At 45.4% G+C, this 25094-nt stretch overlaps 2 protein-coding genes across 3 annotated transcripts in view; one reads left to right on the forward strand and one right to left on the reverse strand.

The window, feature by feature from the left end:
- The first annotated feature begins 48 nt into the window (after nucleotides 1-48).
- On the forward strand, nucleotides 49-17273 carry GNAT1 (G protein subunit alpha transducin 1). Its single transcript, XM_088662148.1, has 9 exons — nucleotides 49-4999; nucleotides 6335-6377; nucleotides 7345-7486; nucleotides 7975-8132; nucleotides 9041-9169; nucleotides 10270-10399; nucleotides 11264-11417; nucleotides 14000-14196; nucleotides 15006-17273. The coding sequence occupies exons 1-8, from the start codon at nucleotides 4894-4896 to the stop codon at nucleotides 14188-14190; spliced, it is 1053 nt and encodes a 350-aa protein (XP_088518274.1). The 5' UTR covers nucleotides 49-4893; the 3' UTR covers nucleotides 14191-14196; nucleotides 15006-17273.
- Nucleotides 16469-25094, reverse strand: part of GNAI2 (G protein subunit alpha i2) — a 132575-nt gene continuing 123949 nt past the window's right edge. For both annotated transcript variants that reach the window (XM_035105998.3, XM_088662147.1), the window contains exons 6-9: nucleotides 22308-22437; nucleotides 21972-22125; nucleotides 18629-18854; nucleotides 16469-17639 (exon numbers count right to left, since the gene is read on the reverse strand). In XM_035105998.3, coding sequence (XP_034961889.1) covers nucleotides 18664-18854; nucleotides 21972-22125; nucleotides 22308-22437 — 475 coding nt within the window. In that variant the 3' untranslated portion in view covers nucleotides 16469-17639; nucleotides 18629-18663. The remainder of the gene's footprint in view (nucleotides 17640-18628; nucleotides 18855-21971; nucleotides 22126-22307; nucleotides 22438-25094) is intronic.

Below are 25094 nucleotides of genomic sequence, written 5' to 3' on the forward strand. Positions count from 1 at the left end.
AGTTCTTCATTGGTGTGCATGACCTATTCAAAATATTATTAAAATTGACAGTAGCAAAAAGAAAACATGCAACTTTTACATGTCTGGATTGGCCTGCACAAACAAAAATATTTAAACCTGGTGCAGAAAAGTATATTGCAAAGGCGCTTGATTGATGTCAATAGGCAGGGAGCTCCAAAGTGTAGGTATTTCCACACTAAAAGACTGATTCTCCGAATAGAGGTGCCCCACCACAGGTGGTGGTGTGCTGTGACTGAGTGCTAGGTTAACACCATATCCTTGGCTCTTTTGCCATATTTTCCCATTGGCATGGGTGCACAGTTGGGCCATCCCTATGTGCCATGGTCTCCGCCACTATTGCACTTCCCCCAGCCTGACAAACATCTCAGTGGAGCACAGTTATGATTTGTAGGCCAGCATGCAGAGGCCACCCTCTGTGCGTGTCATTGTTCCTGTGTAAAGCAATGTCTGACCATAAACAGCTGGAAGCTGGCCAGATCAGTGCTAAATTTCAGCATGCAGGGGTGGCAGGAAGGACAGGCTTTGGGAAAATCTAGCAGAGGACTGCTGCTTCTTTTTTTAACAGTGTTATCTGGTATGGCGTACCATGACTTATTTATGTGTCTTGGCATGGTAGCCATTTAGTGTTGGCACCCAAGACACTTGTTAAGATAGGAGTAATGGGACCTTTTAACCAAAAAAGGGTGGATCACGTAGGGGATATGGAACATGGTGGCAAGAGAAATATGAGAGACACACAATGGCCACATGCATCCCACATATGCCTTAAAGGTAAAGGGACCCCTGACCATTAGGTCCAGTCGCGGACAACTCTGGGGTTGTGGCGCTCATCTCACTTTACTGGCCGAGGGAGCTGGCGTACAACTTCCAGGTCATGTGGCCAGCATGGCAAAGCCGCTTCTGGCGAACCAGAGCAGCACACGGAAACGCCGTTTACCTTCCTGTTGTAGTGGTACCTATTTATCTACTTGCACTTTGACATGCTTTAGATAGAACTGCTAGGTTGACAGGAGCAGGGACCGAGCAACGGGAGCTCACCCTGTCATAGGGATTCAAACCACTGACCTGATTGGCAAGCCCTAGGTTCTGTGGTTTAACCCACAGTGCCACCCTTAGGGGAAGCTATAATGACGGGGGTATAGACACTGCATGTAAAGTTATCCACAGCTTGTTCTCTGTTGATTTACAGAGCCATAGATCCCCCTGCTTATGAAGCAACCAGGTAAATGATTTTCTTCTGCTCCTGTTTTATGAGCAGTCGGGTCAGGAGGGGAGAAAGGGGGCAGGTGTTAGATTCCTTAGACCTGGCAGTGCCCCTCCTTGTCCTGAAGCCCACAAACAAAGGCCCCTTGTTCTGCTGGCTTCATAAAAGAAAGAGAAATTTACCTCTCCAAGGGAGTGCTAAGGCAGCTGGTTAAGCAAACACACGGAGAAATGGGGATCAGGGTCATGGTCTCATTTCCTGCCCCCCTAGGCTGAGGAAGTTGCAAGGGGTGGGTGGGTGGAGTGGTGTCTACTAAAGCAAGGATGACACAGGTCCTGCACTGCTGCACTGTTCTTCCTCAAGCCTGAAGAGGGTCTCGGGGCCTTAGCAGTCTTCAGATCTTTGCCTTGCTATGAGTTGGAGGGTGATGAGGGATGGAGGTGGAGGCAAAGAGCCCAAATAGAGTCACACAGCAAGAGGGGCTAAGGGGGCATTGTTTTGTCTGACCAAATGTTGTGTGTGTGTGATGGGGGGAGCACTGCTGCACTAAAAACTAATGACAAGAGCAGAACTGCCTTGTATTTTATCCTCCTTAATGTTACTCTGGAAGGTTATCTCAAAGCAGATCCTTCCTATCTAAGTTGGCAGCATTTGACAGATCAACACTCTGACATAAGGCTCACTTTGGGAGCTGTGATGGCTGACATAATAGTAAGTTAGCAATGGACAAGTCATTTTGCAAAGTCTCATGCAAGGAGCACACTTGTAGTGATGGTTCCCCCTCTAGTGGCAGAAAGTCACATTGTTATTGAGGTTAAGGAAGAGAACATACCGTAAGTTTGTCTTGCCTTCAATACAGGTGTCTTGTCTCTTCCTCAACTGTGGGAACATGATGCAGACCACTTTTGTGGTTCCTAGAAGACATTTTATTATGATTGGAAAGGCAAATGAATTCAAAGCTCTCTACACTGGTCATTTGCTGAATCTCTTCTGGAGAAGTCTAAGTATGAAAAGCTGAAACTCTGCGTTAATGCTTGGTTTTCCTAAGCAGCAATATCTTGTGGGGATTCCAGTCAGCTGTTCCATCTCATTCAGTGTGTTCTGAAATCCATTTTTCAGCAGCCCCTCCCAATCAGACTGAGGCCAAATCCTGCTGGAACTGGTAAGAGGATAGTGTTTGATCAGTTTCAGTGTCCATCTCCCCCAGCATCCCATTTCCAACATGGGACAACCAGATGCTCTAGAAAGTCCACATGCAAGGCATACTTGCAACAGCCCCATCTCCTTGTTTGTCCCCAGAACCTGGTATTTAGAGATAAGTTTCACCTGTTATTGTTACCCCCAAACAGGAGTGTTCTTGTTCAGGTTTCCTGCCGAATGACCTCCTTCGGGAGCAGCTGCAGCAACAGAAGGCCACTCACCCTCCACTAGCTTATGTGTTTTACCCCAGTGGGCTAGCACACGCAGCCAGAGACTATGCCTCTGTGGAAGCTGCCTTTGCGCCTCCCACTTCAATTCTCTCCTGGATCTGGGAGACAGTGGTGCAAAGGGGGGGGGGGGCAGAAGCACCCAGCCTAGCCTGTCTATTCCTCCTCTACCCTCCAGCTCTGAAGTTTCCCCTGCCTCCAACTCTTGCCTCCTGGCTGGAACAGCACCTCACTATTCACTGCCCATTCTCCGGAGTCAACTCCAGTCCCACGTCCCTCAGTGCACACAAGTCAGCACCCTGCCAGTCCATGATATTGGGTGCTGTTTCTTCTGCAGATGTCTGTCCTTGTATTGGAAGATGGATCCCGAGCTCTGCTTTTTGGCAAAGGCATTTATCTTTTTTTTCACAAGAGTATTAGTACCTTATCTCAGGAACAAGGCAAGTCAGTATGTTTGAGTTTTCTTCCCGTATAACCAGTTGTTTTTTTAACTTAAATTCATACTATTTAAAGTTTTGCATGTGTATTTTTAAAACATGGAAATAGCAGGTAAATAATACTAATAAAGATTCCTCAGCCTCAACAATGACCTTTTGTTTTATCCCTTAAACACCTCCTGATTTTCCCCCCTTTGCTGCCAAGCTTCTGTAGGCGATAAAGAAGACATTGTTCTGTAGCAGTTAGTTGATGGTCTCTTGTTTTTATTTTTAATGTGTTTTTATTGTATATAGACAGTCTAGTTGTAAACCACTTAAATATTTTTATGATCTAAGTATTCTTTATAAATAAATAACCCTACCCTACCCAACATCTATAGCATATACCTGTAGTTCAGCCACATATACAGACTTCCAAGGGGGAATAAGCAAGTTCACAAGAGACAAAAGACTGGGGGAATGGAAGGAGGAAGAACAGAAGGAAAGGGAGCAGGGAAGGTGAGTTCTGAGTAACCGCTTTTAATATTCCCTTGCAGATCTAGATCAAACAGTTCCAGGAACAATGGCTAAATAGATCTCACTCACCTCTCATCAGTTAATCCTGTTGCAAACCTGATTAACCATTACTGTCCATTATAAACACATTCCATTATTATTTCCAGAGAGGTGGCCACATCACTCTCTTGCAGCAGAAACAAGAAAGTCTTTTGGCACCTTAAAGGCTAACAAAAGTATTATGTCATAAGCTTTGGTGGACTTCATCAGATACATGAAGTGCTTTCCTGAATATATATCTCCATGTGCATATGTACCTACAGAAACTCACAAATTAAACAATCCATTTAAAAACCAAGTTGGGGGGAATGGTTCTTTGAATTAGGCAGCACCAGGCACTCCCTGCAGGTATTCCACAAATAACTGGCATACTTCAGTATATATTCACATGTCAATAGCACCCACATTTTAGCAGAGCCAGTGTAAGCACTGCAATCGAATCTGTGAGATCTGGATGCTGCTCTTAGTCAAGAACTCATTGTATGTAGATAATACTGTCCCCCACACTCATTTCCACTTCTGTAAATCACAAAAAAAATCTAATTTGCAGGGTGCTTTTCATGAGAATTTAAGTGTCATATTTATTAATAGTTTGGGGGTGATGGTACTAGTAGTTTTTATTAGCCTCCCTATCTTGAGGTTGTATGGGGGGGGAGGGTTGTAGGGAGTTGGAATGGCCCAACCAAGCTAACTGTCCTCTTTCAAGCTGTGATAAATGTAATTCACTCAGAAGCCAGAGTGAGATGGAAGCAAATGCTACTATAGCAGGAGGAGTGAGGTGCGACTTGGAGGGAGGGGTCTGCTTTTACAGTGTTGATGCTTCCCTCCAGGTCAAGAGCAGATAGAAAGTGGAAACTGCTGAGTTTAGCATGTGGGGGGATTTGAGGGGCTTTATCTCAGGAATAGCTTTGAGCAGCTGCTGAACAAAGCAAGTCAGATTAAACTAAGAGGGAGGTCCTGTGGGTGTATTGCTCCAGCCCCTTATTCACCTGTTCTCACTTCACATTGGCCAATACTGAACATCTGACCCCACCGAGTGGCAAAGTCCTCCCACCTGCAAGGCAGAAAGTGGCTGGTGCTGGAAAGGGGTGGGAGCAGCCATCAGTATTGAAACATCTCAAGGGTGCAAGACTAGGAAGGTTCTGTGTGGAATACTGCTGGGCTGGACAGAAAGGCCAAACCGCAGCAGAACGTGCTGGAAATCCCACAGGGGCTTGTCGGAATCCTCTCTTGCTGAACGAAAAGGACGATGGGTGCAGGCGCCAGTGCAGAGGAAAAACACTCCCGTGAGCTGGAGAAGAAACTGAAGGAAGATGCTGAGATGGATGCCAGGACAGTCAAGCTACTGCTTCTTGGTAAGTCCACCCCCACAGGCAGTCACTGAGGCTTTGCCCTTGTTGTGACTTACTTCTCCCCCCTCGCTGACCCCCCTCCCAATACTCCCCATTTCTTGGCACCTCTGAAAGCTGGTGCTGTAGATGTTGGTGGTGAATGCATCTGTACCTTTCCAACAGCAGCCATTTGGACCCTCAGATTCTGAGGAACCTGCCCAATGGCAGTGCTACGGAGCCACCAAGGTATTATTGCAACCGCTCCATCCCCCTTTTCCATCTCAGTGTGGGGCTTTGTCCAGTGGCATCGTGTCTGGTTCTTATGAGGCAAGGCAAGGCTGAGTCCAAACACAACACAGGGAAGGAGGTAGCAGTACACACACCCACACCCACACACCAATAGTCTCCTGCCCTTAGCTGTGATGCCCTCATCATTGTGTGTGCCTGCACTGCTTGTTTTCTGTGAAGCATTGCAGCTAAGCTGCTCATGGCCCAGATCATGTTATCTCTGCCATAAAGGTGAGCAGTGCTTAAAGCAATCTTAACCAAAGCCTTTGGGCCCAGGTAATCCTCCACAGCTCACTTGCTGCAGCACCAGCATAGATCCATGTCTAGAGGGAAGTTCATTATAAGGCAAGAAAGAAAAGGCATGTCCTGTGAATTGGATCACTCAGAGGGCCACCCTGACCTCACAGCCCATATCAACAAAGCTATTGCAACAGCCCTGCTGTCACCGTACTTGGAATATCGTAGTTATTTCCCCACTTCTACCATACCATGCTCTTCCCCTCCCTTCCCAAAACTTGGCATGTATCTGCCAAAGTTTGGAAAATCTAAAAGAGGTAGATAGGTAGGCTAGTCAACTGACCCCAAACCCCAGCCTGGACTGCTCTTGGACATTTAACTGCCCTTCAATCTGCAGTGATTGGTAACTGAAGCTTTTCACAGCAGGGAGGTACCTGCTGCAAGTATCTGCACATTGAGCAGCTGTTAAAGGCACAGCTACAATGGTTGGTTGGAAACTGGCAGCCCTAGATGATTCAAGGTCTCTCCCTGCTTCTGGCTGTTTAATGTTGTATTCATCCCCAAACACAGGAGGTTTGGATTGTGTATTCTAAACATATCCAGGGCAGGTTGTATGTCATGTCCTCCAACATTGGACAATGGCCTTGGGGTGGGGAGCAGCAACCCGAGGGATTACCCCTGCTGCCCCCATCCTTCACTCTGCCTCACCCACTTCACTTCACAATAAACCTCCCAGCAGGTCATTTCTTGTGGATTTTGTGTCATGGATGGAATTAAGTTTTTGAGTCAAATACAGATTATAATCTCTTTTCCTTTTTATTTTTCCCTCACCAGGAGCTGGAGAATCGGGGAAAAGCACCATTGTCAAGCAAATGAAGTATGTGTGTGCACAGGCAGCTATTCCTTGCCCACTACAATAACTCTTAAAGAGTGATAGTGAAACTGTACTAATAGGAATTCCTTAGCATACCCAATTGCATTCTCATCTGGAAGGGACTGGTAATGCAGAAGTGCAGACCGCCCCCCCTTCTTACAAGGCCACTTCACATACTATGTTTTTAGGTGCACACCCATGATATTTTAAGTGAACACCTAAAAGCAGAGTGTTTGTACACAACAAACATGTCTGCACATACAAGTACATCCTTCAAGGCGCGGATTATTGCTCCCTGTAAAGCGTGTACTCGTTGCCAGCAGCTGGAGGGGAATGCAGTCAAACATGCTGGGAGAGAACTGCTGGCTGGCTTTCTGCATTGTTTTTATCTCCATGGTAGGTAATTTCCTCTTAAGAGTTGGGAGAGGAAGAAGGGAAAATTAGCCAGTCACCTTCCCACCCTCAGTTTTCCCTAGACCTAGAGACATTTCCTCCACACACACCATTCCAAAGGTTTCTTTCTGGCAAAACATTCTGAAGCCGTTTCTAAAATCTTTGTTCTTCATGGTGGATATGCTTGACTCCCGTCTAACCAGACAGTACTGCAAAACTTTTCATGGCCCTGGAGAGACCTAAGCTGGCAGATGCCTTTCTGATAAATGCAGCAGAATGAAAAGTTGTTGTTGTTGTTGTTGTTGTTGTTGTTGTTGTTGTTGTTACTATTAACAACCCACCCTTCACTCTGAAGTCTCAGGGCAGGTCACAGCATTAAAACACTGCAGTATAGAGTCATGTGCTGGAATGGCTCCGATGCCAAGCTAAGTGTTTGTCATCTCTGGCCCCATAGCTGGCCTCTCAGCAGTTGCCTCCCTTGGCCAGAGCTAGTGCCCAGGCATGACCCCTGCCCAACATCCTTTAGCGCAACTAGTCAAGACCTGCTGGATTGATTTTCTGCCTTTACCTTTCACAGAATTATCCACCAGGATGGTTACTCATTAGAGGAATGCTTGGAGTTCATCTCCATTATTTACAGCAATACTTTGCAGTCCATGTTGGCCATTGTGAGGGCCATGGGCACACTCAACATCCAGTATGGAGACTCAGCCAGGCAGGTGAGTCACTGAGGAGTGGACTTTCTCCCAATGGGAATAAAAGGTAAAGGTAAAGGGACCCTTGGGGTTGCGGTGCTCATCTCACATTATTGGCTGAGGGAGCCGGCGTACAGCTTCCGGGTCATGTGGCCAGCATGACAAAGCCGCTTCTGGCGAACCAGAGCAGCACACAGAAACACCGTTTACCTTCCCGCCTGGAGCGGTCCCTATTTATCTACTTGCACTTTGACGTGCTTTCGAACTGCTAGGTTGGCAGGAGCTAGGACCGAGCAATGGGAGCTCACCCGTTGCAGGGATTCGAACCGCCGACCTTCTGATCAGCAAGCCCTAGGCTCTGTGGTTTAACCCACAGCGCCACCTCCGTCCCTCCCAATGGGAATAGTAATCTATTAATCTATTGTTCTCATAATCAGAGGCTGATATAAAGGGAAGGGTATTGGGAAGGGGTGCTTTATTGCACTTAACTTTGCCTCCTTTCTCTACTGCAGGATGATTCCCGCAAGCTGCAGCACTTAGCAGACACCATTGAAGAAGGCTCCATGTCGAAGGAGATGTCCGACATTATCTGCCGGCTCTGGGAGGACATCGGCATCCAAGCCTGCTTTGAGAGGGCCTCAGAGTATCAGCTGAATGACTCAGCTGGCTAGTAGGAACCCATTGCTTACACCCCTTGAGGCAAAGGCCCCTTGAGGCAAAGTTATCACAGGAGTGCAATTCTATTTATTTCATTTATGAATCGCTTCCTATGAAGCATCTCAAAATGATTTCACAATACAGTAAAAAGCCAGTAAAACAACTGCATATACAAAAACAGTTAAAACAATGCACACACATACAATTTAAAATCTAATGCATATAATGACTAAGACTTTTTTTTAATAAAAAAAATCCTCCTAGAAGGCTTGTTGAAAGAGGAAATAATCTTCAACAGCCAGTGATGGCATCAGAGATGGAAGAGAAAAAGCAGCAGAGATGGCAACGCCATAGGCAAGCCCAGGAAGCATAGAAATCCAGGGGAGAGAACATCCTTATGCTCAGCCACTCTTGGGCAGCCTTCACCTGCTGCAACTGGCAAGGTGCTTCCCTAAGAAGCAGATACTTGAAAGGTAATTCAAGAAGGAAGGCTGAGATCAGGAAACTTCAGCTTTGCTGAATTTGAGCAGTACAGCAGAGTACTTAGCAGCCACCTTCCTGCTGCTGATTCTTTAAGAACAATGTTATTTCTGATATAACCTGTCACTCACCTTGTTCAACACTCATGACCACAGGAAACATAGGAAGTTGACTTATACTTAGACCATGGGTCCATTTGGCTCAGTGTAGCCTAGACTTAGTAATGTCTACACTGACTTGCAGAGACTTCTTCAGGGCTTCAGGCAAGAGTCTCTTCCTGCCCTTATTGGAGAGATGCCAGAAGTTGAGCCTGCCAGCATGCAGAGCACATGCTCCGCCCCTGAGCCCTGGTCCTTCCCCATTGTGACTGCCCACTCTGAAGACCAGAGGTCTCTCAGATCTACTTCACATGGTAACCCCGGTGCCTTTCTCTATTCACAGTTACCTGAGTGACCTGCCACGACTAGTGGCCCCTGGATATGTCCCCACAGAGCAGGATGTTCTCCGCTCCAGGGTTAAGACCACGGGCATAATTGAATCCCAGTTTTCCTTCAAGGACCTCCACTTCAGGTATTGTATAACTGTGGCTGGCAGACAACCGACCAATAAGGAAGATTGCAAAAGATCATGTATCTGTGGAAGCAGTTGCCATGGAGTAACTGGTACAGAATTGTGATGAAAGGCATGAGTTTTGACTCCCCCTCCCAATCCTCCACTGGAACTCCCAATTCAGCCATGAACAGGCTGATTGGTTTTAGGCAAGCCGCTCCCTCCTGGCCTCCCCACTTCCACCTGTAGTGTGATAATATTGACCTGCTTTATAGCGCTGTGCCAATGTACGGGAAGGACTTTGGGCAATTAGGAAAAATCACTCCATAAGTACCAAGTATTGTCACTATTAGTGCATTGTGGAGGGATGTAATTTAGTTAACCTCTTCTCCATTTTACGTCATTCTGGGGACACTTTCAATCTTTCCTTTCTGTACGCCAAAGGTCGAAGGACAATAAATCAGTATAGCAATAGGTGCTGCCACCTATTTAAGAGAGTGAGGTGCAGTGGTTAGGCAGGCAGCTGGGGCGGGGGCAGGGATGGTCCCAGGTTAAAATCTCTACTCAGTTAAGAAGAATCCCCAGTGAGATTGGGCAAGTCTGTATTGTTCATACAAAAGTACCCCAGAGGGTTGTTGGAGGGGGAAAATGCAGGTTGAAAACTCTTGTTTCCTTTGATGGGAAAAAGGAGAGAGAAAGGTACATAATTTAAATATCTTGTACCTCTGTTATTCATGTAATGGATAATCCAACACAACCCTGATAGGTATACACAATGGTGCAGTTAGGTGATTTTAGATTTTGGGCTTAATGGCCTTACCAGAGGGAGCGGAGGTTCGGTGTCTCTTTCAATGGTCCTGTGTATTACTTCACTCCAAACTGTGGGAAGCCATCTCTGCTGTGCTTGTCCCCCTCCCCATTCTCACTCAGTCCCAGAGATAATTAATAAATGCTCACCCTTGCAATTTGACGGTCAGCTCTTCATTCACCTCGCTGTTAAGGACCACATTTTGGGGGGCCCTATGGCTCACTGCAGACCTTTCCCCATCAATTTGCAGTAACACATTGGGGGACAGCTGGGGAAGCCTTTTCAGAAGGGGCCTGTCTTAACTTCCTGGCAGGATGTTTGACGTGGGCGGCCAGCGCTCAGAACGCAAGAAGTGGATCCACTGCTTTGAAGGAGTCACTTGCATAATCTTCATTGCTGCCCTAAGCGCCTACGACATGGTCCTGGTGGAGGATGACGATGTGGTAAGTAGCACCTCAAGGTATATTAAGACCTTTTAGACTTTGGCTGCCAGGATTTGTAAATAGGCGTGGTGGATTAGTGACAGAGGCAGTGTTCTGGAATGGTTACAGTGTCAGACTGGGGAGATCAGCATTCACTAAGTCATGAAGCTCACTGGGCAAGTCATTCTGTTTAACCTACCTCAAAGGGTTGTTGTGAGAATAAAATGGGTGAAGGGGACGGTGCCCTACAGCTGCCATGAGCTCATAGAAGGAAACATGGAGTATAAATAAGACATACCATATTTTTCTGTGTTTAACCCGATTTTTTAAATTATAACTAAATGGTAAGAATTGGGGGTTGTCTTATACACTGATAGTGCAGAGGGGGCAATTGGTGGCAGCCACGAACAGGAGATTGTCACCAGTGATTGGTGGCTGCGGCAAGGCCTGTTGGCGATTGGCTCCTGCTCCAGCAATTGGGCGGGCGATTGGCGGCTGTTGGTGGCCAGACGATTGGTGGCTTTGGCAAGGTGTGCGATTGGCAGCGGCAGTCCAGCCTGTGAGCGATTCCCCCTCCCCCCAAATAGCTCAACAACTCTGGGCAATTCCCCCCCAAAAAACTGAACAACTCTTGGCAATTTCCCTCCACTTGGGTTCCCAAAAAATAGAAAAATATGATAAGTAGTGCCGAGACTGAACTGGCTGTGGCATATCATGGTGAAATGACCTAAAGGGGATTAGGATAGTGTTACAAGAATGCACCTTCTGTACATTTAGGACCCAGTTTTTGCCTACTGAAAGGCAGAGGAGCAAAGTTTCTGATAAAATCTGGTTTAGGACTATGGTTGAAATTGAAGGTCTTTCTAATCCTGCCTTCCCTTCCAGAATCGCATGCATGAGAGCCTGCACCTCTTCAACAGTATCTGCAACCACCGCTACTTTGCCACCACCTCCATTGTTCTTTTCCTCAACAAGAAAGACGTTTTCCAGGAAAAGATCAAGAAGGCACACCTCAGCATCTGCTTTCCAGATTACGATGGTGAGTTCCCAGCGTGCAACGTCCCCATTGGTGTGACTGCAGCATCTTCTAGCGGGGTGTGTGTGTGTGTGGCACTGATAGCCCTCCAGATTCTGTTGGATTCCAACTCCCATCAACCCTAGCTAGCATGGTCAGTGTTGGGGGGTTATAGGTGTTGCAGTCTAGCTCTTGGATAGCTCAGTTGGTTAGAGTTAGCTCTTGGTTAGCTCAGTTGATAACACCAAGGTTGCTGGTTCGATCCGCATATGGAACAGCTGCTTATTCCTGCATTGCAGGGGGTTGGACTAGATGATCCTCAGGGTCCCTTCCAACTCTACAATTCCATGAGCATCTGGAGGGCCACAGTTGTCCCATCCCTTGTCTCCTAGTGAGCAGAAATGCCGGAATTTGCATGTTAGATTCAGGAAGAGAGTTTTCTCTTTTTTCATTCTGAAAAAGGCTTCAGAAGCTGAACACCAGCAAGGTTGACTAGTTTCAGAGTGGTATGGCATTTTTTATCAAATAAGCATTAAGATAGAAAGGGAAAATTGCATACATTTAGATGAAGTAAGGAGGAAATAAATGACCGAGGGCTGTACCATCATCCCACCCGCCTTTCCAAGAAAGATGGTGGTACTAGATGAGGACTATAATATCACAACGAAGCAAGTTTTAATTTCTTTATCTCCACAAAGGCTCCCTCTTGTCAACCTATAGGGTCAAATAATGCATTCAGTACAACTGACACCATACAAAGATGGCCCAAGGAACACATTGTTTTTGCAGCTGGCCTAACCATGTTAGAATTCATGAGTTCAGCCATGTTGACTTTCTGAATGACACCCACTTCTATTATTTTATGGAGCTGTTAACAACACTCCTCTATTTTCTTGGGTGGATGCTGCATTAATCATGTGACTGGGGATGGGGAGGGCCGCAGGCGGGAATGGGAAGAGTTGGCCCTTTGTGCCCCCAGTGGAGAGCTTGGCACTGTGTGTGCTTGGTGCTGTCATGAACTTTTATTACAAGGAGAAAAATAGATGGAGTATTTCATTTGCTCCCTTGGGCAAAAGGAACAAGTTAGCTTCTGTAATCTATGGATATTATCTTGCAGGGAGAGAAGGTGGGTATTCCTTTTGTGGAAAAACCCAAAACCAAACATGTTTTGGGAGAGATGCCACTAGGGGGCCTCAGTGCTCTGTGAAACATGGCACTTCTCTGCCACGTAAACCAGAACGCGGCATCTCCAGTGATCTTCCAAGGACTGTGTGACAAACAGAACTTCTTTTTTAGTTTCCGCACTTCATTTTAGTCTTTAACATTGCTTTCCTCCAGCTCCTACCAAATGCAGGCACTTCAAATGTGGTGTGCTTGGTGTGGTCATGGTTAAAAACCTGAATGCATGCAAAACTCCTCTTGCCTTTTAAAAAGGAGCCATTGGATGTTGCAAATGGAGAGGGAAGGTGGCTTAACCAATCCCCCTTTGGCCATTTTCTTGCTCAAAATTGCCCCCAACTGCCTTTTCACCCACAGTGGAAAAGTCAAGAGACGGGACTGATGCCCAAACTAGGAGCAATGAGGGCATCTCTTTACCTAGGGTTCTGGCCCAAATCCTGTCTAAAGCAGGGGACACTGGCCTAGCCTTTAGCAGGGAAGCATGTGTCTAGGCTAACTCTGCCCCACTTACCTCCCCGACAGATGCCTTTCTCCTCAGCTACTGCAGTGAGTAGCAGCAGTGAGTTCAGTTGGGTGGTTAGAGGGAAGGTTTTGCTCCCCTCATCCGTACACCACTTCTGCTTTCAATACTGGCCCCTCAGCTCCCTACTTGGTATATGTGATTGGAACAGACAAACAGACCTGATGTCACATCCAGTTTTACCCTTCGTGTCAAATTTGTATTTTAAGCCCAAATATGACACAATAGCTGTTCCAATAAGAAAAAATATCTGGAACACCCTGGTGTTATCAAAATATCAAACTTTTTAATAAAAAACCATGATTATTTGAATCCAAGAAAGTACTAATGTACCGTTTGAGAGAACCCTGGAAAGCTGCACAAACTTAGTGGTCCCCACACCCCTTTCACCAAATGAGCAAGTTTTTAGGAAGGAGCTCTCCTACAAACGTCAGGTGAGGTTTATATGAATGACGAGGGCCCCTAAGATATGCAGAACCAGAAGTTACCAGGGGAATTACAGAACATCGAAAGGGATGTTCTCTGAGCAACAGAAATGTGAGGTGCATAACACTTCCCACAGAGGAACTTTTGCTGTAATTATGACTATCATTTCTAACAAGTGATTAAGCTGCAGCAGCTGCTGTGCTCTGCATGGCAGAGATTGGGATAAATTCTTCACAGCCTGAAGTCCAGCTGGAGTCAGGTTTAGCGTCAGGGCAGTGGACATGTCCTAGTTGTGTCCAATCTCAACCTGCCCCAGGAGGCATATATCACGACAAATAATTAGAGCCCTGCCTACTTTGTGGATGGAGGATGATTCTGAGGCAGGAGGTATCATGTGAAAATGTGTAGAGGCAGATTTAAAAAAACCAATCCCTAAGTGAAGCTGCTCTCTGATACCATCCCAGCATCCGTGTCTATACAGGGTCCAATACCTACGAAGATGCCGGTGCTTACATCAAGTTGCAGTTCCTGGAGCTGAACATAAGGAAGGATGTGAAGGAAATCTACTCACACATGACCTGTGCCACAGACACCCAGAATGTCAAGTTTGTCTTTGATGCTGTCACTGACATAATCATCAAAGAAAATCTTAAGGATTGTGGCCTTTTCTGACTGCAGGTGGGTTTTTCTCCCTGGTTGGTCAACTCTATGCAGTGGGTTAGCCAAGACCCCACTTTCCTAGTGCAAATGGTTAGGCGGATCCTGTTGTATTATTTGATTGTGCAATGAGAAGTAAAGCAGCCTTCTGCAGCAGAGCAGGGCAGACTCTTGGCGTCACCACTGAACCATTTTTTGGGGGGAGGGGGGGAAAGGCCTGTATCTCAATATTGGAGCATAAATACTTTTAACATAGAACTGTGTTTCTCCAAAAATAAGACACCGTCTTATATTCATTTTTCCTCAAAAAAACACACAGTGGCTTATTTTCAGGGGATGTCTTTTTTATTATTAAGTATGGTACAGTTTAACCTACAAGGTTAAACTGCCTATCACTATGGCTTATTTTTGGGGTTTGGCTAATTTTTGGGGTATGGCTTATTTTCGGAGAAACATGGAAGGTCAAAGATCACAGTTCAGTGTCTGACATCTCCAGTTTGGGTAGATGATGTGAAACCACCCTGGACTGAGGCCCTGAAGAACGGCTCCCAGGGAGAGCAAATGAGTTTTAGACAAGCAACTTGGTCTAGTAAGCAATGAATTCCTGTGGCTCCTTAACAACAACAGAGGGCAAGCGCCCAAGCTCTGCTTGTGGGCATCTGTGAGGGGTTGGGTTTGCCGATATGCAGAGCAAGATGTTGGACTAGATAGATCCTTGCTCTGAGCCAACAAAGCTATTCAGTTGCTAGGATAGGGTAGGCCAAAGTGGCTTTCAAGGAAAACTAGTTGCTAAGCGGGATCCTCACTTTGTATACCTTTTCTCTCTCTAGGTGTTCCCGGCCCTTCTGGTCAAATGCAGCATTGCAAATTCAGCAGTGTGAAAGGGAAGCTTTCCTCTTACCTGAGCTGATGCACCCATTCACATTCATTCTTGCACGCTGGCTGGCTATAGTGATCCACAGATGGGGAAAAGAAGTTTCTCCCTCATCTGAGCTAAGTCAGACCAAAGATTCTCCATCCCATCATGGGCGTTTAATTGACCCTCTGGAGTTGGAACTCTGAGATTACTAGAAGGCTTCCAAATTACACCCCAAGAGTGTTGACCGCTACCTCATCCTTGACACCCAGGAAAAGCAGGCAGGAGCTTCATTCTGGTAACTTGCTTTCTACCTGAGCCACCTCTGTGGTGTGGAAGTTGTTAAGCATGTGTGGAGTTTCCTCCCATACTGGGCTTGTTTGCAGAGTCCTGACAGTTTAGGAAACCCTTTTCTTTCTGTCCCCTTTGATTTCTGCTCTTGTAAATAGTGGGCACTTGCTAGGCTTCTTATAGGTGTACTAGGGCACTAACACACCTGTGCACACAGGGTGCTGCAGTAGTACGAGTAGATGGAGAGAGATTCAAGCCTTTACACAAGGTGCAAAAGCTTGAAAACCAAACTCCTGGTCAAGGCACAAGTCAAAATCCTAGAGCTATCCTTAATACAAGATTTCAGTTTTAATTTTTGCTTAAATGGCATTTTCTCAGCATGGTTCTTTAGTGAAGCCTTTTCTTTATTTCACCAGGGAGGCTCTGTAATTATCTGTAAAAGCACCAACAGTATGTGCCCAAACACACTGACCTCACAATATCACAAATAGTTGGTTTTATCAATAAAGTAATAAGTACAATTTTTTTCTTTATACTTTATCTCTTTCGTTTCTAGGACTTAGAATCATTTATCACTTACTCTTTCTTGAGAGATGGCTTTCGCAGAGTTGCTCAGGGTCAACTTAGGAAAGGTTCTTCTTTGCTGCCTACGGTATGTCTCTGGCTTCCTCCCAGCCAAACGAGGAAGCCAGTGGTGCATTCTACGCCATGCAGCAAATGGTCACATACATACATCGTATTAAATCATACACACACACCCCACCAGAAAGCCCCTAATCAGCTGTGGGAGCTGCGAATGGCAGGTGATCTGCTGCATTGGACACTGCTAGAAAGGCTAGGAGCCCATGTGTTATCTTAAGTCTTTACTCATTCACGCTTGTTCTGAGAAGTGCGATTTCCAAGGGTTGTGGCTGATCATAAACTTAAACAAAGCCATGTGCCTGGGTTTTATCTAAACTAAATCACTTGCAAACCTTGAAGTGCAGATGATGCCAGACTGATGGGACGCCTTTCAGAGCCATGTACGAAGCCAGCTCTTCGGTGCTGTGTTGTGTTTTCGTGGCCATGGTTTAAAGCAAAATCCATTTGGCCATGCAAAAGTCCTCACTGGTGCGTGCAAGAGAAGCAATGCAGAGTAAACAGGGCTTTCTTTCTACTTTTTATTATTTCAAACCGTGTGAACAATTTGGTAAAACATTGTGATAAAAGCTAGGCTGCGTCTTGACGGTTACTAATGGCCCCAGTGCCCATCGACTGCCCGGCAGGCAGGACCGCTTAACATACAGCAGTGTTTCCTCAACTGATACTACAGTTAGAGCTAAGAAAATACATTAAAATAGACCTGACATTACAGCAACCTCAGGAGCACGCCCAGGCCTTGGGGTGGGGCACAAAGGAATGGAAAGAAGTCCTTAGTGGAATCTTAGCCCTTAGGAACCTAATTCTGTGGCCAGGAAGAAAAGGTGGTCATAAAAAGCTTGGCCTGGACCACAGCAGAAAGGGAGAAAAGGGCTGGGGGGGGGAGAAAGGGGGAGTCCATTTTATGCTAATCTAAAACACAATGCACATTGAAGCAAACTAAGAAACAGATGTAAACATACAGACACCCTCAAGGCACAAAATTTACTAGAGAAGATGAGCTCATGTTGGGCAACTCAACTGTTTACTACATGACATTTTAAATAAGGGTTTCTTTAAAAAAAAAGGTTTTCTTAAAAAAAAATAGGTCAACTTTTCCTGCACAAGTTGGCTTTTGGAGGAATGTTTTTTTTTCTTTTTCGTTTTCTTGCCAGTCTGTGCAAATTATGGAGGTAGGAGCTGAGAAGCTTGCTCCATGGCAAGAGCTCCACCTGTTGGAAGGTGAAAAACAAATGGACAGTGGTTTGCTTTGGCAGAGCCAGACAGAGGTTTACTTGGACCATTTGCCTTTTAAAAAAAAGGAAAGGAAAAACCATTAAAAACCTGTCCAAAACCCCTTGACCTGTTACTTTCTGCACTTCAGCTTTAAAAAATAAAAATAAAAATGGACATACATGGAAATGTTACAGCTATGGCAGGCCACCAATCATTGGTGCTTCAGTAAGGCTTTGTGGGCACAGGGATAGGATACAAGCAGCCTGCAAGAGGCACCCGGGACAGCACAGAGCAGGGGAAGCAATGGAAACTGTCCCTCGGACAGGCAGAAACTCCAAAGTCTCATCATTAGGGAAAATGAAAAGGAATGGAACAAAAATGTAAGAAGCAGAAGTTATTAAATGGTGCAGTCCTCCCTTCATCAAAACCAGCCTCTTCCTCATATGGAGCAGTTCAAGTAATCCTGCAAAAGGAGAGAGCACAGAAAAGTGAATCAGCTCAAGCTGATAGAAGAGTGCATTGGCCGCAGGCATTGGCAGGACTCCGGAAGCTGCTTTTGGAGCCTGCTGCCTCTAATTTTCTGCACATCTGTCAGAACGGAAGTCAATTATCTGAAGGAGGTGGACAGATATACACAAACATTGCTCACTTCAGTGGCCATGGTGGACCCAAGCGACATTCAGCTAGCACCACATGTGCAACCATTGATTCAGTACCTCCCCAGTCTGTGAGCTAAATGTTAGTTTGTAATATACCCAGAGAAAGAAGGGTTCACCCTTCATTTCTTAAGCACATTAGAAGAGCCTGCTGGATCATTATTCATTAAATTTGTATACTGCCCGTCATCAGAGGATCACAGGGCAGTTTTACAATATAAAAACACAATAACAAATAATAATACTACCCCCCCAAAAAAAGTTTAAAAGGCCATAGATTGTTTAATACAAAGCCAAAGGCCTGGGAGCTAATCTCTGATGGACCATTTTCCTGAGCCTGGAATTATGCCAAGGGGCCCAGATGCATTTCAAGATTGGTTCAGAGCAGTTAAACAAGTTGATCCCCCATCAGGTTTTGAAGAGCTTCATCTCCACTGGAGCTGAAGGGAGCCCACATGAAAACAAGCTAGCATTTCTCCCCTCCAGCAAGCCAAGCCCTCCAGCTCCATCAACTCAAGTTCACGGGGCATCAATGACTCTGCTTCATTTTTCTGCAACAGCAAAACCACTCCTCTGCCCCCTCGCCTTGCCAGCTTTCAGTGCCCATCCACCTTTGGCATCTCAAACAGTTGCTTCTGCTACTGCCTTTGAGACACAGCCACGCACAATGGTGCATTAAGGTGTACAGAGTTGTCACAGAATTGACAGCCATGTCTTGCTCACACATTTATTTCCTGGGAAGAAACAGAAGTGCATGCCCTTTCAGGCACCTGGATGAGTGTGTGCAATGCCTCACCTTCCCGTGTTCCTCAGTAGATGCCGCCTGGAGAGCTAGAAGAGCCCACAGTCCTTCAGGTTATTTTTGATTATGACATCAGTGACAGCATCGAAGACAAACTGCACGTTCTTGGTATCAGTGGCACAGGTGAAGTGGGTGTAGATCTCCTTGGTGTCCTTCCTCTTGTTCAGGTCCTCAAACTTGCTCTGGATGTAGCCAGCAGCTTCATCATACTTGTTGGCCCCTAAGGAAGAGGAGGGGGGAAAGAGAATGAGAGAGAGAGATCCACAGAATGGTATCAGGACAGGACTAGGTGCACTAACTCAATGTAGATTTCTGCCCCTGAAACGACACCCATGGAATCAGACGCTGGTAGTTCAGAAATGCAATGCAGTAACTCCTGCTCTAGTCCTTAAAGAGGCCAACATACGCTGCTAACAATACTGGGAACAATCGTGATACCTCCAGCTTGAGCTTACTTTAATCCATGAGCAGTTTATAGTAGAAATGCGGTATGGCAGAGTTGAAGACTCTGGCCCGGAAAAGGTTCTGATTTCCTCATCTGCCTAGTACTGAGTAGCGACTGGATGAATTAACAGCAAAACTGTCTAAATAAATTCAAAGGGAAATACACTGCCTGACCGGCTCCGGCTCCTCCTCATGAACCTCAGGAGCCACACAGCTTAGTCATACCAGAAAGCTGCAATGCCGACAGAAGCCACTGCAATAGAGCTGTGCATTGGGGGGGGGGGGTCAAGTCACTTTGCAAAACGATCAGTTTCACACTTTCCAAAGCAATATGAGAACTGAAACACAGCCATCCTTTGAAATGTGCAGGTCTCAAACCATAGTTGACAAAAATGCATAAAAATATGCATTAGGGTGTGAGGAAATTAATAATAATAATAATAATTTATTTATTTATTTATACCCCACCCATTGTTATTAGTAAAAATTGCTTTGCAATAATGTGTAGCTTAGTCAAAACTGCATATAAATTTTATTTATTAGGAGAAATTAGCACTAAATTGCTGTTGAATTTTCATGAGGATTTATTATTTCAACTGCAAAATTGGAAACATGAGAAACAGACAGAACTGAAACTGGCAGGTTCTTCCATCCCTAGCTGTGCTTTACATACCATGCCTCTCCGGTCAGGAGGAGGCTTAAAAACAGAGAAGAAAAGGGAGGGGAAGAGATCCTTCTTGCAGAATCCCTAAGAAGCGATTCTAACTCTTGGCCGTTTTTATATATTCATCAGAGCTGAATGGTGGTTTGAGTGAAGCAGGGATGGAGAGATACCGAGAGTAAAAACAAAAAAAAGTCAATTATGAACAGTGGCAGAGATTTGAGGAGAGCAAGCAGGGGGAGGGGTAACCCAGAGGGGTAGCAGCAGTTCTAAACAAGATTTGAGTACAGTAAGAAAGGAGTTGGGAAAGGCTCTGTTTGCTACTGTGTGTGTATATCTCAACTATTTCTCTTTGTATTTCTCTTTACACACACATATTCCATGCTTCAGAAAAGAAAAGAGGAGAGAGAATAGAAATGGGGGCAATCTGTGTGCAAGGGAGAATTGAGAAAAGGAGGGTGGAGGGGAAGGGAGTGAATGTAAAAAATGCAAAAAAAGAAAGAAGAAAGGAGTAGAAAGCAGGAGCCTGAAAGGGTCTGAAGAATGAGAGGAGATGGTGGCTCCATAACCGGGCAGAATATGAAAAGGGTGCTTTGTAGTTGCAATATGAGGAAGGAGGAAGATGCAGGAGGTTACCGGGGGGGGGGGGTCTGTGCAAGGGGAGCTGCACAAAAGGAGGGGCTGGGGGTACTTGGGGGTAAAGGTGAAAATGGGTTGCAGAACAGGCAAGTGGCTTCAGAAATAGGATTGGGAAGGTGAAAAGAGAGCTTAGTACAGTAGTTGCATGGGATGGGGAAAAGAAGCTCTAAGGGCTGATGTGGGGGGAGGATGGAAGGGGGTGGCAAGCTGAGTGAGCAGGGCTGCAACATGTTACTTAAATTTGTTAGAGAAGCTGCCTTGGCCTTGTTCCTTTATTCATTTTCCTACATGCTGCAGCTGATGAGCGTATCAGCAAAAGAAAATTCCACACTTCCTGCCGTGCACAACAGGCACAAAAGCACCTCCCGTTTCCACTGCCAAAGTCTTACAACTGGGCCCCTGACACCCAGCACTTACCATTCACTTATTAGCTACAGCCACACTTGTTGAGCAAAATGCAGACTGGTTGTCTTCTGAATTTCATTTCCTCCTGGGCCTATCCAGAAGGCCATGCCCTTTCTTTCTACTGTTCTAAAGACACAGGGCTTGTGCTGTCACTGAATTGCTCCACTCCCTTGCAAGAAAATTCTAATATCACAGGAATTTCATTCAACTGGGAGTCTTGTGGCACTCTGAAGACTAACATATAGTAGCAAAGCTGTATATGGCACGGTAAATATTACAATTTTTAAGGTGTTACCTCTTCCCTTTCTGTTTGTGGTTACTTTTCAGGATCTGAACTGTATAAATGACAAGGTCTTCATGCACAAGTTTACACAAGTGCACACGCTACTGCCCCCTAGCTTACAGAAATAGAAATGTTCCCCTGGAATCAAAGCATGTGTATCAGAGATTTATAATACGACTTATATGTTGTTGAAAAGAGACCAAGAGTGTACAATAAAGCAATGGGGAAACTGCCCCACACTTCCCATGTGAAAAGTTGGCTGCTTATATTCACCCTTACATGCCTGATCCCTTATATATTACAAAATGTGTGCATTGATCAAATGTGCAATTTACCTGGTTCCCACATTATTTCCACCACAATCCTTTGCTTCTAAAAGTGGAAGCTTTGTCAGAATTTGGCAAAAGTGTGTATTGCCTACATTTCATATTATGTTATATGCATGGAAATTGACACACAGCTTTCATAAGCATCTGTAGATAGAAACTTTCTCCTTAACCACCTTTTGAATAGGTCGTGCCCATCTTTGAATTGTAGTTTTCCCCACAGTGAGTCCATGCAAGTTTCAGGGCATAAATTACCCTTCCAGACTCAGCAGCATGATATGATGGAAGTTGTAGTCCAACAACATCTGAAAGGCCACAGGCTCCCCATCCCTGACCTAGAAGAATCCTATAATAAATTTGGCCTGCACACCACCTCCCACTAGATTTTAGTTCTAAACTAAACTGGGAGTGATACAGAAAGAGAGATGGCAGGGCACAAGGGGGGGGATTGAGAGACAGAAACTTGCTCCTCACCTGCCACTGATGCCAATCCAAGGACAGTGTTCCCAGAGTACAGGAGTAATTAAGGACATGTGGGATTTGAAGTTAATTTCTCAAATAAAAAATGGCGCTACGTACCTGTGTACTCCGGGAAGCAGATGGCCAAGGGGCTGTGGATGATCTTCTCCTCGAAGAGATCTTTCTTGTTGAGGAAGAGGATGATGGATGTGTCTGTGAACCACTTGTTGTTACAGATGCTGTCAAACAGCTTCATGCTCTCATGCATCCGATTCTGTCAAGGCAACAAATATGCTGAGCCCAAGAAGTGTGCTTAGAGGAAGAAGGGGGAAGGGCAAAGGAGCTGAAGACCTAAGAGTATAGGGAAATCTAAGAAAACAAAATCGAGCGATTTCTGTCCCAAAGAGCAAGCATGGCACTTTGAAGGCTTTATTGCAAACATGAATATTTCCTTACCATCTCCTCATCTTCAGCCAGAACCAAGTCATATGCGCTAAGAGCAACACAGAAGATAATGGCAGTCACTCCTTCAAAGCAGTGGATCCACTTCTTTCTCTCGGACCTCTGTCCCCCCACATCAAACATCCTGTGAGGGAAAAAACCCCACAATGTTACTGAGGTCTGACATGACAGCAATTACAGCAAGATCATACTGCTGAAAACCAAAGGAAAAGATGGGCTTAACCACGGCTGGAAACTAAGTATAACTTTGAAGCAGTCACTGAGTCTGGTTCCTTACTGGCACAATGGGGAAATGTGGAGATTTAAGTCTGCAAAATGGCTTGGAGGGCAAACCTTCCTGCCTGCTGAATGTTGCAAATATGAGTATACTGAGTAGCAGACTGCTGCCCAGACCCGATTCCCTCAGATAAACGTTCTTGGACTTTCCCTTCCTTGTATGAAATGTAAAGAAAGAAGGAAACTTCTTGCATCTCTCAGAGCCATCTGCTGCATGGTTAAGAAGTACATCTTTCTTCTGTTTGGGACCTGGAGCCCAATTGCTAAGTGTCTGAAAGGGAGTAACACCAACAGACTTGCTGAATACACCATTCTCAGCATCAACATAGTGACTGACAGCATAGCCAAAGCCAGTGCACTAAGGAACACACACAGTGAACTCGAAGGGTAGTAACACAACCATGATGACGGTGTCATGATAGCTGCAGTAACCAGAGCACTGGATAAGGATTTCTGTACAACCAGTTTAGCACAAGGCAATGATTTTCCCTAATCCAAGCAATAGGCACTGAGGCTGGATCTACATGTGATGTTCTACACTGGAACCTTGGTTCTCGAACTTAATCTGTTTCGGGAGTCCGTTTGACTCCCGAAACTGTTCAAAAACCAAGGTGCAGCTTCCGATTGGCTGCAGGAGCTTCTTGCACTCAATTGGATGTTTGGCTTCCGAAAAACTTTCCCAAACTATAACACTAACTGCTATTATTATTATTATTATTATTATTATTATTATTATTATTATTATTACCACTGTATTAAACTTATGGCTGAAATACAAAAATGGTGATCACTGATCCTCCCTCTTCTGCCCTTATTAATGTCTACAATATGTTGCCTATCCTGTGAGTGGGGTAACATAGCACTACCGCATCAGGATAGGAGGTTGTCTGTCAAATTACTGAGGATAAATGACATGCATAGTTGCTGCGTTCAATGAAATTTATGTGCTTCATGGGTTGTGTCTTCCTGCCCTGAAGCACAGAGAAAATTACTTTTGTGGTTTCAGAAGAGCCATAGCTCCCAAGAAAAAGTGTTCATGGAAGGCAGATACAAACAGTTCCCCAGCATTAAGAGTTTAGAGCAGGCACCCCCAAACTCCGACCCTCCAGATGTTTTGGACTACAATTCCCATCTTCCCCGACCACTGGTCCTGTTAGCTGGGGATCATGGGAGTTGTAGGCCAAAACATCTGGAGGGCCGAAGTTTGGGGATGCCCAGTTTAGAGTATATCAGGCCAAAGAGGTTAGTTAGTGAGAGGAGACAGCCACTGCCTGACACTTGCTACTAATTTACTCCAAGCAGTTAACATCAAAAACATTGCAACAAAAAAAACTGTACAATAAAACCAAAGCAAGAGTTGAAAAGTAGTGAACACAACCAGACATATTAATCTCAGCAGAAACTCAAATACACAATAAAACCTATACAGAAGGGTGAGGAGCAACAGAATCCTCTAAGTCCAGCTTAAAGGGGCAGGTTTTAGACCAACATTTGAAAACATAGAGCGTTATGGCTTGGGCTAGGATGGTCCTGTGACTGAAAAGGCCTTGCTCCTAGAGGAAATCTGTTGAACCCCATGCATTTTAGACTATATATACATTATCTTGGTTGGCATTCGTAGTAAGGTAGCAAAGGAAGACAATGCTAATATAACACTGCATATGAGTGAGATACTTTCTCTAATGTCATTCCCCTGAGAATTTACCCTGATATCACTAGGAGAGAACATGAGCATTAGTCACTGCCTGGCAGTGGTAGTCAAGCATTTCCTGAAGTACACTCTGGATTCAGATCGTTATCTTGCAGCCTCAATTTGTGGACAGATGGAAGGAGAAAAATGATTCTGCCTCTGCTGGAGGAGCAAAAACGTGTGTGGGCTGCATCGCAGTGGGACAGGACTGTAAACTAAGGCATATTTTCTGCTTTGGGGGACGTGGGGTAGGTGTGTGTGGGGGGAGAAGAACATCTGATCTGGCTAATGGAGCCGTAAGTCATTTGAAGGCCCATGCAGTGCATAATAATGGGTTAGCTGCCCAGCAGGACCTGAGCAAGGCCATTAGTGGTACTTAGAAACTGCTCTAAAACACCAGGTGATTTCCCAACAAAGGCCATGTGACGGCATCGTCATGTTCCAAGAATGACTAATAAATGCAGCTAAAACATGGCCACTGCATCTACCAACATAAATCATTGTGAATCCTAGGAGAAGCCAAACTACCATGGATACCTATAGAAGAACTCAAGGGAGAATGGAAATGGGAAATAGGTTCAGGATGAATGAACCACCAGGTGCCACAGAATAGGAAAGCCATATGCCACTCACTCACACCAGTCCAGGCCCCAGAAAGGAACACGTAGGCCCTGCAACAAAACGTTGCAGTGTGGAGTGCTGCTCCCATTGACTTTTCCAGTAAGCCGACCCCACTTTCCTCTGCTATACTCCACCCCATTTCCCATCCCTCTGGTTTTCCTCCCTCTCTCCCCCCCATCTACAAGCATTTTGAG

The sequence above is a fragment of the Zootoca vivipara genome, chromosome 2 (assembly GCF_965207765.1).
Source record: "Zootoca vivipara chromosome 2, rZooViv2.hap1.1, whole genome shotgun sequence".
Classification (NCBI taxonomy): Eukaryota; Metazoa; Chordata; class Lepidosauria; order Squamata; family Lacertidae; genus Zootoca; species Zootoca vivipara.